The sequence below is a fragment of the Astatotilapia calliptera genome, chromosome 7 (assembly GCF_900246225.1).
Source record: "Astatotilapia calliptera chromosome 7, fAstCal1.2, whole genome shotgun sequence".
Classification (NCBI taxonomy): domain Eukaryota; kingdom Metazoa; phylum Chordata; class Actinopteri; order Cichliformes; family Cichlidae; genus Astatotilapia; species Astatotilapia calliptera.
The window spans coordinates 57,403,015-57,416,345 of NC_039308.1; the positions used below are offsets into that span (position 1 = coordinate 57,403,015).

A 13,331-nucleotide genomic window follows, 5' to 3' on the forward strand; every position below is an offset into this window, starting at 1 on the left:
ACTTTACTCCCTAGAGGAGCTGATATAAAGTCACTTGAACTTAGGTAATAGGGTAAGGGCTGAGTGATGGAGTTTCTGGTTTCTATATTGTGAACAGGCTCCTTATACAGCATATCAGGAGATCTGAGGTCACAGTGATTGTAAAGACATTTTTCATTTCAATAAAAACTAATTTAGTGTTGACAAATGGTCGAAGGCAATGCAGTTCTTTAGAGACCACCTGTGACTCAGCTGAGACTTGAGGAGAAACCCTGAAATGGCACTGACAAGATAAAAAATATGAATTTTAAAAATAAAACACCACTACAGAAAGAAAATATGAAAGAATGTCATGAGTGCAGGTTTGTCATGAAGGTAATAAAAGCTTCACCCAAGAGAAATATCAAGCTCTCCCACCGTAACAGATTATAATAATTGAGGCAACTGAGCTATTCTTTGAAAAGTACTGAATAAAATTTGAAAATTATATTTTTTAAGCATTAATGTCTGAAATTGAAGATATGTAAAATGAGTCATTCATGTCAGAGTATTAAAATCAGAAGATGTGTTTGCTGTCAGCGCAACCCACCTCCTCAGATTTTTGGGAATGGCCCTCGGCAGCATCTTGGCATATCCTGCTATGGGGATTTCCTCTAACAAAGAGCTTTTAGAAAATTCAGAAGTTCATTTTCCTCTGATAAGTGCAATGAAATAGAACATGATGAAAGGCATAACGATGATAGGTCAGTTCATTTGTGTCACTATCATTACAAGAATCTTGTCTGACTGAAGTGCCCATTTTTCCTCTCAGTACCTAACCAGGGCCAGGATAGAGATGGGATCTGCAGGTCATGGGGTCAGCACCACTATGAAACATTTGATGGAATATATTTCTACTTCCCTGGAACCTGCTCTTACATTTTGGCCCAGGATTGTCACTCAACTACACCGCAGTACACAGTGTGGGTAAGGCTAGTAATCAGTCTTTACTCTATGTCTATATATTAGCTTCTTGCTACATTGCCATGTTTGCTGTTAAAACAAAGCAATACGGAAGTTTCTTAAATAAGCTAAACTGCAGTGGCATCTGACTGCTTGTACTGAATAAAATAACAGGAAATAGGAGATCTGTAAAGGCTATAAAACAGTCATGTGGCAAGGTCTTAAAGTGTCTGTGTTTAGCATACATTATTAACAACTATCTGCTGTCAGCACAACACCGATGTGGCATATTTCTTTGTGCCATTGTTTTCTAAAAACTCAACAAAAAAATTGCCTTACTAAGGACAAAAAAATGTTTTTAATTATGATTAACCTTTTCAAAAAAGGTGCCAAAGTCATTCTAATTATGTCTTTATCCTTGCAGCCATATATTATTAGATAATGATAGTCTGCAAAATTTGAGTTGTAGCTTTAATGAGCCCTTGTTCATAAATCGGTATGCTTTTCCCTCTGTGGCTCTTATTCCACTTCTATCATTTTCTGGTGTTTGTCAGGTTCACAACAGCAGAGTGTGTGAGGGGAGTGTGTATTTATGTCCGAGAGCTCTCAGTCTGTTCTTCCCAAACGAGGAGGAGATCCACATCTCGGGATATCGGGTCCACCAGGGAGGTCGCAGGTGCATATGAGTGTGTGCATGTATGTGTGTGTTTGTTAACTGCAGAGGTGTCAAAATAAAAACTAAAAAGGAAGAAAGAAAGAAAGCATTTGCTCGCCATCCCATCTAAACCTACTGTAAAATCGATAGAAGACTATGAGTAAGATTTTCAAAGACCTGACGTCATCCAATGATCTCATGATGTTTCTGTCTCTGTATAATGTCAGGTTAAGTTTACCACAGACCGTGGGCGGTGTCTTTATTGAACGACTGGCTGATTACCTGCTCGTGAAGAGCGTGTTTGGCTTCTCTTTGGCCTGGGATGGAGGCTCGGGCGTCTACCTGAAGATGAGCGAGGAGCACCAAGGCGCCCCTTGTGGCCTGTGTGGAAACTTCAACAATGTTGCTGGTGATGACCTCACCACTGCTCGCGGTAAGACCGGCCTGACTGGCGACTCATCCTCTTATCCCTTCTCTCAGCACCCACTCATCATAATTATTGTTATTATACACTCAACACTGATTCTGGCCAATTATAGTAGCAGTGGGACCTGGGGAGTCTAGAGTGGAAGGACAGGGGAGAACTGGTAGTTTTGATTTGAATAGCTGGAAGAAGCATGGACTTTCCTCATATGACCTAGTAACATGAACTACGGTGCCCCGCTTGTTTGGGAGGAGAGATGACCAGTAATGTGGAGATGAGCCCAAGGAAAGACAACAGACAAAAAGGAACCAACTACAGCGCATTTCTACACGCACATATTTCCTCTTAGTGCCTCTTATAATCAGCCCTCTTTTTTATGTCTCATGTTATTGTGTTTAATGAATTAAAGAAATAATTTAATGTATGTTTGAATGGAAAATCTACTCCATTTTTACTCTGTGTATGTGTTTTTATACATTTTTATCTTTTGTCTGTACCTACGTCATGCTGGGTATACCACATACAGCTGCACATATGTGTTTACTTTAGGTATTCGGACTGATGAACCTGCACTGTTTGCTAACAGCTGGGCAGTGGACCTTGCTCATGAACGAGCCTGTCCCTCAGTGGATCTTGACTTTAGTGGGCCCTGCCAGTCTGAGTCAGACATGGATGTAAGAACCACAGAAGCAATATTTCCACTTAATAACATGTGCAAAGACAAATCAGGCCCACCAAAGTGCACCATAATAAAACCTTTTTTAGCAGTGTTAATTTTTGTTTACTTCTGGTGGTATATTATGTTGCATATATTCATACCATACTTTATTTGTATGCAGGATGCTATAGAGAAATGCAGTGCGCTTCTCTTTTTCCCCTTTTTGTCCTGTCATGAAAACATCGATCCCAATCCCTTTGTTGCCAGTTGTGTCTCTGACCTTTGTGTGTAAGTAAAAGCAAGCACACTGTCGAGTAGATACATTCAACCTTTTGCTTGAGTTGAAACTTTTTGCATAGAAAGCAGTTCCCCGAAAACATTTGATGCATGTTTTCAGCTCTGATGATGAGGAAACTTTTTGTCGAGCCTTGGTGGAGTACACCCGAGCATGCTCCCATGTTGGATATCCCGTAAGAGAGTGGAGAGACAGCTTCCCTTCTTGCAGTAAGTAATGGCTGCTGCTCTACGATTTCAGCGGAAACATGAAAACTTGTATAATGTATTTAGTGCACACTTGTGTTCTACTTTTATTGTTAAGCCAGTTGTTTGTGTTTATGCTCAGATGACGGCTGTGAGGAGAGTTTTGTGTATAGAGACTGTATCAGCTGCTGTCCACCTACCTGTACATTTGAGAAAGAATGCCTGGGAACCAACCTGCATTGTCTGGATGGCTGCTACTGTCCTGATGGTATTCAAAGAACCCCCCCAAATTTTTTTAATGTCTCTGAAATTGTTGACTGATCTCAGATCCTTGCATGCAGGTCTCATCCTGCAGAATGGAACATGCATTGCTGCCTCTCAGTGTCCATGTGTTTATCATGGAACGTCATATGTACAAGGACAGGTGCTACAACAGGGATGCAGTGTCTGGTGAGTGTGGAAAACTGTTACTGTGTGAGAATATAGCACAGCCAACGTGTTGCTAACTGTTTCTGTTTTGTTTTTTCAGTGTGTGCATGGGTGGTGTGTGGAACTGCACTGAGAATAACTGCACAGGTGAGAATCCCATCGAAGACAGCCAAAGAAGAAATAATGCATCCAGATTTAAAAAACAAAAACACTCTTCTCTTTGTCTCTTCTTAGTTGAATGTTCAGTGGTTGGGGACGTGTTTGTGACGACGTTTGACGGAAGGATGTTTCTCCAGCCAGGGGCGTGTCAGTATGTCCTGGCAAAGAGCCGCAGCAGCAGCAGATTCACCATCACACTACAATATACTACTTGTGCAGAGGTAGCACACACAACTACTTTTGCACACACCTAACAAGCCTGCAGTGTTCCTTTAATCCAGATATAACTGCCCCTTCCGTATAAATGTGTGTCAACAGCAGCAGGTGTGTATTCAGTCAGTGACAGTAGTGCTGGATGAAGATGTAAGTCGCCAAATCACTTTGACAAGAGAGGGGGAGGTGATAATTGGTGTAAACCCAGCGCCTGCCCTGCCATATGTCGATGGTAGGAATCACACGATGCACACACACACACACACACACACACACACACACACACACACACACACACACACACACACACACACACAATATCAAATGGTACATGTAAATACATTGCTAGAAATAGTTAAAAAAAAACAACCAATTGATTCGATTTTAAAACTTCTTCCTGACATACAGATGCAGTCGAGGTGCGGAAGCTGACCTCTGTGTTCACACAGCTGAAGACTGGGATTGGTTTCAGGCTGCATTATGACGGTCGAGGCGGAAGGGTCTATGTGCAGCTTGACAGCCAGTGGCGCGGACAGACGCTGGGACTCTGTGGAACCTACAATGGAAATCTACGAGATGATTTCCTGTGAGCATGTACTTCCCACTTATACATCAGTGTTGAAAATGTGACTTTTGCTGAGAATATTTTTGTGGGGGGTAGGTCTCCAGCGGGTATGATAGAGGGCACTCCGCAGCTTCATGCCAGTGCTTGGAAGGTGTCATCTGCCTGTGTTGCTCCAGTTAATCTACCTATTACAGACCCATGTGAGATGAATCAGCACAACGGTAATAGTTTCAATTACTGTGGATTTGGTTATTATTCTTTCATTTTAGCCTTAATGAAAAAATATGAAGAAAGAAAAGGATTAAGGCAAAACTTTAGGGGTTTGAATCCCAGATTGTACTATGCATTCTAACATTACTGCTTTCTGGTTTGAATTATGAATTGCTCAAGTGTTAGCTGCAGGCAATCTATCTTGTCAAAGGAACTATGAGGATGTGTTAAGTTTCGTGTGGGCTTATGTGTCTTGTAGTATTCTACGCATCCCAGTGTGAGGTGCTTTTGGGCACTGTGTTTGCTCCGTGCCATGGCTACATCAGTCCAAACATCTACCAGCAGCAGTGCCGCTATCAGGCCTGCCGCTGTGGGAGCAGCTGTTTGTGCACTGCACTGGCTCATTACGCTTACCTTTGCTCCAAACATGGAGTCAACATTAATTTCAGATCACAAGTCTCTGAGTGTGGTAAGTTTCCATAGTCTGGATTTTTTTTAGACATTAATTTGTGCCTTTGTGATTTTTCTTCTTATTGATATGAGATTTAAGTGTACACTGCCCCAAAATGTAGGCATTGTAAAGGGATTGCAGAAGACTGTAATTTACCCCAGAAAAACAAATTTGTACTATTCTCTGTGTGTGATATACAGGAGTGGTGTGTCTTGGTGGAATGATGTACCACTCGTGCGTGTCGTCTTGTGGCCGGTCCTGTCGGGCAATGTCCAGCAATGAGACATGTACCCCTGATGATTGTGCCGAGGGATGCGGCTGTCCAGACGGCAGTTTTTATGATGATGTGCGCCAGCGCTGTGTGCAGCTGTAAGCCTTAAGCACCTCATACATCATCCTTACTTACTAATGGGTATCAGTTGCCATTTGGCCAGAAAGGACATACAATGGCACACAAAGCACTTAAACACAAAAAGCATCATCATTAAAAAATGTAATCAAAATATTCTCATGACTTTCTCCTCAGGTCGCAGTGTCACTGTTATTCCATGGGTGGGGTGTCACAACCAGGAGAGGTGACCTTCAGTGCCTCTGGGCCCTGGTGAGTCACAGCTGACCGTAAGCTGCACTGAAAATTGAAAACCCACTCTTCTTGCTCTTCAAACTGCACACAGTGCAACATACTGGCACACACCATGATCCATTTGAGAAAGCAGTTTAAGCTTGAGTGATTGTCAAATGAGATGTAGAGCACTTAAACTGACCTTGTGTTTGATAACATTATTCTCTTTCCCAAACACTCGCCCCTTTTTCTCTCCCTTCCTGTCTCCACCATCAGCCTGTGCAGAAATGGGAAGATGGAGTGTGTGCCAGAGGAAAAAGGTAACCTCTCTGCACTCCCCCCTCCTCCCTTCAGTTCCTGCTTTCATCCGTTCCAGTAACAAAGTGGCATTTCAGGCTATGTCCCTCTTGCTGAAATCAAGAGCCTTATGTCTGTAGCTGTGGCTTGTTTCCCATGACTTGATGTTGCAATTGGTGTTTATGGCAACTAGGGCATCGATTTTCTTGTGTGTGTGTGTGTGTGTGTGTGTGTGTGTGTGTGTGTGTGTGTGTGTGTGTGTGTGTGTGTGTGTGTGTGTGCGCGCGCGTGCATCAACATCATAGAGCCAGATAGTATAGAAGTCGGGGAGTGTGCAGAGGGGAAAGTGTACCACAGCTGCACTGAGCAGAGGGGAGGAGTGGCCTGTGCACCAACCTGCCGCAACCTGATGTTGAACCTGACGTGCCCACCCAGTACACCATGCATACCTGGCTGTGTCTGCCCTTCTGGGTAATACAAAGACTTAGTGACTATTTTCAAAATAACATGAGAATGTATAGGTATTTGTTCGTTTGTTTTTAGTGGCCTCCTACCTGTTAGTCAGTCACTTTTTTTTGTTAATTTTAATACTAATTGTAATCCCTGCTTTACCCGTGTTAGGATAGTTACATTGAAACACAAAAAGTGGTACCTTAACGTAGTTAAAACACCTTTCACCTACCCCAGGACCATTTGCCATTGGCATGGGTTGCACTCACCACTGTGGACTGTGTGAAAAGAAGCATCTTGCAGGCATCAGCATATATGTGTCTTAATTTCACTTACAAGATTTTTGCCGATATTCAGCAACCAGAGCACAAAGTACTCTGAAAGCTCATGTCCAGGGAAAGACTGGTTTTCAGTACTGTCACCATAATACTGGAAAAAAACCTTCAATGCAGCTTAAATTTAGGAACACTAATTCCTGTTAGAGTTTATATTTCTAATAATTGTGACTGTTTTAATTAGTGGGGAGATGACTGATTGTTTTGAGTTTGTGTTTGAACTGTTGAATCTTGTGTTTATGTATTTTCTCCACCATTTTTTCCAAAAAGAGATTTGATCTCCAGGCCTAAAAGCTAAAGTGTTAATTGCAACACAGAGACAAACACAGATATGGGGTTTGAGTGTTTAAGTGTTCGCATGCTTTGTACCACCTACTTTTGTTTTACCCATGAAGGCTGGTGCTGCACCAGGGGGAATGTTATTATCCAGAAAATTGCCCTTGTTCCTGGCTTGGACTTGAGTACCTGCCTGGAGAAACTGTGGAAACACCATGCTACAAATGGTAAACACCTTTCCTGCCTCTGTATTATTTACAAAGTAATAATGAGGTTCCTTATAAGGTTGTCAATCATCTCCAAACAACTGATTCTCAAAGCAGTTACAAAAGAAAGTTTGTCTTTTGTCCCACCTCTGCTTTGTTTTTGCTCTTCTCTTATGCACCCACCTGTCCATCCCTTTAGCGTGTGTCACCGTGGCTATTTTAACTGCAGCTACTCCCCGTGTCCAGCTGTGTGTACTGTTTACAGCGACAGGCACTACCACACCTTTGATGGCCTCGAGTATGACTACCACTCTGACTGTCAGGTCTACTTGCTCAAAGTGAGTAGGCTGGCTGTGTGGATTTATATAACAACTTTCTAGTTAGCACAAAAAAAAACTAATAAAGGTGTAAAATTATATAATTTGCTTCCAGTGACAAATTTATGGATTCATTTTTGGCACTGGAATGTCAGTGGGGATTGTCTGATAGAGACTGTGCTAACCTGTGCCAGAGAAGTTTGTGTGATTGATTGCGTTTAAGGGCAAAGGAGGAGCATCCTTAACAATTCCTAGCCAACACTGATATGGATCTGGGAAAGAAGATCCAAGCTGGTTTCTAATCTTGGAGTTTGGGTTTTAATTAGAGCCGATTAAGGCATGTATGTGTGTGTTTGTGTCGGTGGGTTGGGACCACTGTAATGCTAGCAGACGCTGCGCAAAGCTGTAGTGACACAAAGAGACCAGTGTTCACTTCAAACCCCAGGGCTCCTGCGCTCCCAGGGATATAGAATTAGAATTAGCAGAACAGACATTCAGAGCTCGCAGGCCGCCTGCCACCATGCAGACCTGAAAAGAATGGGGAAGTTGGTCAAAACTGTACTTTAATAGTCTACAGTTGTTTCCTCTTTTTGTCACTTCTCATGTGTCCAGGATGATGATGTTTCCTGAACAGGTAGAATGAGATTCCATCTCTGAGTCTAGCACGTGGTGTTTAGATATTTGCTTTCTGACTGCTGTGGCTTTAGTGAGGAAAATTTTGAACAGACAAAAAACACAACAAAAGTATTTTGTTGTGTTTGCTAAAAAAAACACAACTTTCCTTACAGTAGTAATATTTTGCCTTCTCCTCTCATCAGAGTGCAGGAGAGACCGAGGTATCCATTGTTGCCCAAAACAAAGACTGCTATGAGAGCGGCATTGTGTGCATGAAAATCCTGGTCATTCACGTGGGACTTACCAAGATCTACTTCACTGACAATTCTGGCAACCTTGTATGGATAATACAAACACAGTAACAAGCTGAAATATTTCAGTAAAATCCAGTGAATCCTGCTGATGTCACGCTACCTGGTTTATTTTGTGTTAGAGCCCTTCCACTGTTGTTGGTCGAGGGTCAGAGTTTGAGCTCTGGAAAGCCGGCTACTACACTGTCATCCACTTCTCAAATCAGGACCTGACCATCCTTTGGGACCGCAAGACGACTGTGCACATCAGAGCTGGACCTCAGTGGAAGGCATGTACTAGTAGCACATCTGAAATTCGAAGTGTTGTTATAAGAAAAATATGACAAGTTGTCTGCTTTTTCGCTCCAGGGTCTTCTCAGTGGGTTATGTGGAAATTTTGACAGTGTGACAGCGAATGATATGACCACCTCCAGCCACATGGAAGTCAGTAATGCACAGACATTCGGCGATAGCTGGGCCCTGGGACAGGTATGAGTCAGCTCATTTCCTCTACTCCCCTTCATTGATTCTTCTTTTGCCCTCTTTTCTCTTTCTGTCTTTGTCCATCACCCTCAAACTCACTACCTCTCTACCTCCCTGCTCCCTGTGCCCGTCTCCCTCGAGTACACCGTGATATTTAAGAGTAATCAGACACTTGATCGCTTTCTGTGTGTGTGTGTTTTCTGTATTTTAGTGTGAAAGCGACTATGTACTTGAGCGACCATGTGAAGGGGACTTAGGGAGACAGCCGTACGCCAAAAGAGAGTGCGCTCTCCTCTACAGCGATGTCTTTGCACCTTGTCACAATGTTGTAAGTGCCATTCAAGTGACACATATAAACACACACAAACACAGAAACCTGTGTACAGAGAGACTGCAGCTATGAAAAGGTTATATCATTTGAAAAAGGGAGCTATAGGGATTAATAAGGGGTTATAGGAACAACTCTTAACTAATCCTGGTAAACACACTCTTTAAAGAGATTCACAAGCTTGCCACTCAAATTCAAATAGGGCACACCTAGTGTTTATTATAGTGTTATATTTCAATTTATGACCAGTAGATGGAGCCATGTTTTTATGTACAGTTTTTTAGCCATCACTATCAACCAGTGGAGAGTCCATTTCACTTCATTGCTTAAACTACATTTCAGAAAATACATACATTTAGAATTAACTAAGAGGTTCAGTAGAGATTATCATAAAAAAGCAAAAGTCAATCTTTGAACATGTCTGTATTCAAACAAATTTCTCTCTGTCTTATATTCTTTGCAATAAATTCATTTTTCTTATTAAACTTAATGTGCCCTCTTTGATCTGATCTGATTCACGTTCTTGTCATGTTCTGTTTGCCATAGTTGTCCAGTGAAGACAAATACGTTCCCTTGAAGCAACCTTTAGAGGAACATCATTTAGTAGTATATTCCTTTGAGATATTTCTGAATTCCTGCTACTTTTTTTTAGCACTTATTTAAAGTATGTTTGTATTCTTTTGCACTAAAACAGATTTATTTGAGGAAACAACAGTTTAATGTATTAATTGATCAAAAGCAAAAAATATAGATTACAACGAATTCTCAACAGAAAAAGAATCATGCTTGCAGACAGAAGACTATAAAAATGTAAATCAATACATTTTTAAATATGGTACAGACACAGCAGACCTGATAATAAGCAGGAGGCAATCCCACAGAGCAGGATTTAAAATGTCAGAAGCACAGTTCCTCTTTGTTCTCAGTTTCGATGGTGGGATAATTAAGTGCAGTCGGTCAAAAGATATGAGTGGTCGTAGTGGAGAATACAGGGTGATGAGTTCAGATATACAAGACTCTGCTATGCCATGGCATGCTTTTAATGTTAAAAGCAGAACTGAACTAAATTATGAAGCATATATTCATATAAAGCATGTCAGTCTGTGCAATTCAGCAAGAATAGGGTAATGTGTTCTTCTCATTTAGTATCATATATGTGCCTCACTGCCTCATTCTGAACCAAATGATTTTCAGTAAATGCTTTAAGATACAAATCTAGATTTGCAGTAATTAAGGCAAGGATAAATAAAAACATTAATATCCCAAGGCAGTACTGAGCTAACTTTGGAAATATTTCTGTACAGCTAGATCCAGGCCCAGTGAGTTTTAACTCATGTTAGTGTTGAGCTAGCATTCAGTCTTTAATAGTAAGGCTGTCACAGCTGGTCTGTTGATGTAGTGTGCAGTACCCAAATGTAGACACACGAAACCACTAATTATATGAAAATGAGCATTTTATTGGCTGATGCAAGTAGAAACCAAACAATAACAATCCCAAAGAGTAAAGACATCTAATCAACAGGGGTTAGAGGGACACAGGTGAACACAATTAACAATGGATGAAAACAATCAAGGAATCAAGGAAAGGCGGATAAAACACAGAGGAAACAAAAACGTTCAATGTAAAACAGGAAATCAGATGCTCTTACCAACACTAAACAATATAGGAGATAATAGGAGACAAGGAGACAAAAGGGACCAAAGCATAAACGTGGTATAAGACAGGAATGCATAACACAAACACTGTCGAGACCACTTCTACAAACAATTCTAAAAATAGACAACAACTAAAATACAAACAAAAACAAAAAAAACCCTCATCACTGGGACAGATACGAAGTAAATATACTGCTCTTTAAAATTCCGAAAAAAGGAACACTTTTATGCCTAACACCCTAACCTTGTCTAGTTGGCCATGTGCTCACGGCCTGGCAATGTGGAGCCTGATTTGCCATAGAATACCAGAATTAGGAGAGACACACATACCTCTACAGGCTAAGCAATGGCATCCTGACTGCCATAAGATATCAAGGTGAAATCCTTGATATCGTCCGACGTTACGCTGGTGCAGTGGGTCCTGGGTTCCTCCGGTGCAAAAGCATGCCCGGCATCATGTGATTAGAGAATGCAGGCAGTTCCTGGAGGTTTGATACCAATCAGTGGTATCAATACCTTATCAGTTCCAGAATATAACAATAACCATTCACAACTTTGAAATCTGTCTCTGTCTACGCTGATAATGTGACAGATGTTTACAAATTATAGGACAAAATATGATTCACATGTCCTGTTAAACATGTACCTGCTTGTTATTAGCCTCTGACAAGCACTGGGGTAAAAGTGACAAATTTATTGTTGTTAGTGTTGTTGAAAATAAAATTTTACAAGAAGAGAAATAATAATATGCATCAGGGGCACAGAAAGGGCTTATTAAATGTGTTTCATAATAACATTCTAGTAAAATGCTAACATCTGAATATTAATTGTAACCTTGTTGCTCCAACCTGGTTGCAGCACACGTCTCTACTTGTTATATTTTCTAAAATTATAGTAATACAGAAAAGTATTATTTGCTCCTGTTCATGTACATCATAGTAGCCAGTGTCAAAGACAGAGTTAACCTTCCCTTTGGCCACACCAACTCATTGCTGATGCATAGTTTGTCATAGAGTTCATCTGATACCTTCTGCACCAGAGGTTGACCCACATTTCTTTGTCCCGATATCATCGGTCTTTCCTGTCTGAATTATTTAAAACAACTCCCCCCCCCCTCCGAAAAATAAGACCTCCCTCAGTTTCTCCCAGCGAGATTTGGCCTCGTTCATTTCATGATTGTTTGTGTGGATATCTTTCTGTGTGTACCCTTTCAGGTTGATGTGGCCTGGTTCTACAGGAACTGCCTAACAGACACTTGCAATTGTAACCGTGGGGGAGACTGTGAGTGTCTCTGCACGTCCATCGCTGCATACGCATACAAATGCTGTCAGCAGGGGGTCACAATTCACTGGAGATCACCTTCTGTCTGTCGTGAGTACATACATACACAGACAGACAAATACAATACAGGCTTCTGCTGTGTGGGTCAGGGACGTGACCTTTGCTTACCTCTTTGACCCATTTTCTGTAGTCACTCTTTGCATCAGTCAATATTTTGCCATTTTTCACAAGATTAAATAATTCTTCTGTTATATCTTACATTTTACTCTTCTGGACTGTCTTTCAGCCTATGATTGCGAGTACTACAATCAAGGTATGTTTAACTGAGAATCTTCTACCAGATTTGTAAACCTTACTCTTATTCCCTGCCATCTTATCATTCATTTCCTCTTTCGCTCTCTCACATCACAGAGCTAGGCGATGGCCCATTTTCCTTGGTGAGTGCAGTCTATAAAGACACCATGTTTGGAGTGAATCGTACCAGCAGCTCTGTTTTTCCCCTGGTAAGAGAAAGACCAGGGCAGTTGCCTGCCCCAGGTCTACTGTTCAACTTCATGATCACAGCAGGATTGCAGAAGGACAGAACATCACGTGAGCATCTGCATTATTATTATTATTATTATACATTGATATGTGTTTATTTTCTGCATAAATTACTTTGATTATGATTACGACTATTTGTAGGTGTTCCCATGGTGTCGCTGGAGTCTGCAGAGAGACCCAACTACTTCCTTGTTGTGTCAGGGCGCAGCCGTCTGCAGTTGGAGCAGTGGAGTCGAGGGGTGGAGTTCAGTCGTAGAGCAACCTTTATCCAGCACCAGGGGCTGATTCTCCCAGGTCACACATCATTTGAGCTTGTGGCCCAGCCCGGAGTTTTTTTGACACTCACACGCACTGCTGCACGAGCCCAGAGATACGACACCTCACAGGGCTTCAAAGCCAGCAGCAGCTTCACACTGGAGGGTCAGAAACACACGCATATATACAGTGGCCCCAAAAACATATCAGAATGACCCAGTTCTTTTTTTTTATAAAATGTTAGATAAACTAGTATTTAAACCATAAAATGC

The 13,331-nt window shown here is 41.5% G+C and overlaps 1 protein-coding gene across 3 annotated transcripts in view; it reads left to right on the forward strand.

Annotated features, from left to right (window-relative positions):
- Nucleotides 1-13,331, forward strand: part of otogl (otogelin-like) — a 28,547-nt gene that overhangs the window by 1,667 nt on the left and 13,549 nt on the right. Inside the window, exons 6-33 of one of the 3 annotated variants that reach the window (XM_026176037.1) lie at nt 791-945; nt 1,476-1,597; nt 1,804-2,009; nt 2,550-2,674; nt 2,840-2,946; nt 3,056-3,162; nt 3,281-3,406; nt 3,480-3,588; nt 3,668-3,714; nt 3,802-3,947; nt 4,045-4,171; nt 4,348-4,525; nt 4,601-4,725; nt 4,974-5,183; nt 5,366-5,534; nt 5,692-5,766; nt 6,004-6,047; nt 6,330-6,495; nt 7,205-7,312; nt 7,491-7,629; nt 8,427-8,561; nt 8,657-8,803; nt 8,883-9,002; nt 9,208-9,324; nt 12,195-12,351; nt 12,548-12,574; nt 12,673-12,852; nt 12,946-13,224. In XM_026176037.1, coding sequence (XP_026031822.1) covers nt 791-945; nt 1,476-1,597; nt 1,804-2,009; nt 2,550-2,674; nt 2,840-2,946; nt 3,056-3,162; nt 3,281-3,406; nt 3,480-3,588; nt 3,668-3,714; nt 3,802-3,947; nt 4,045-4,171; nt 4,348-4,525; nt 4,601-4,725; nt 4,974-5,183; nt 5,366-5,534; nt 5,692-5,766; nt 6,004-6,047; nt 6,330-6,495; nt 7,205-7,312; nt 7,491-7,629; nt 8,427-8,561; nt 8,657-8,803; nt 8,883-9,002; nt 9,208-9,324; nt 12,195-12,351; nt 12,548-12,574; nt 12,673-12,852; nt 12,946-13,224 — 3,753 coding nt within the window. The remainder of the gene's footprint in view (nt 1-790; nt 946-1,475; nt 1,598-1,803; nt 2,010-2,549; nt 2,675-2,839; nt 2,947-3,055; nt 3,163-3,280; nt 3,407-3,479; nt 3,589-3,667; nt 3,715-3,801; nt 3,948-4,044; nt 4,172-4,347; nt 4,526-4,600; nt 4,726-4,973; nt 5,184-5,365; nt 5,535-5,691; nt 5,767-6,003; nt 6,048-6,329; nt 6,496-7,204; nt 7,313-7,490; nt 7,630-8,426; nt 8,562-8,656; nt 8,804-8,882; nt 9,003-9,207; nt 9,325-12,194; nt 12,352-12,547; nt 12,575-12,672; nt 12,853-12,945; nt 13,225-13,331) is intronic. The other 2 variants (XM_026176038.1, XM_026176039.1) reach the window with 2 other exon arrangements.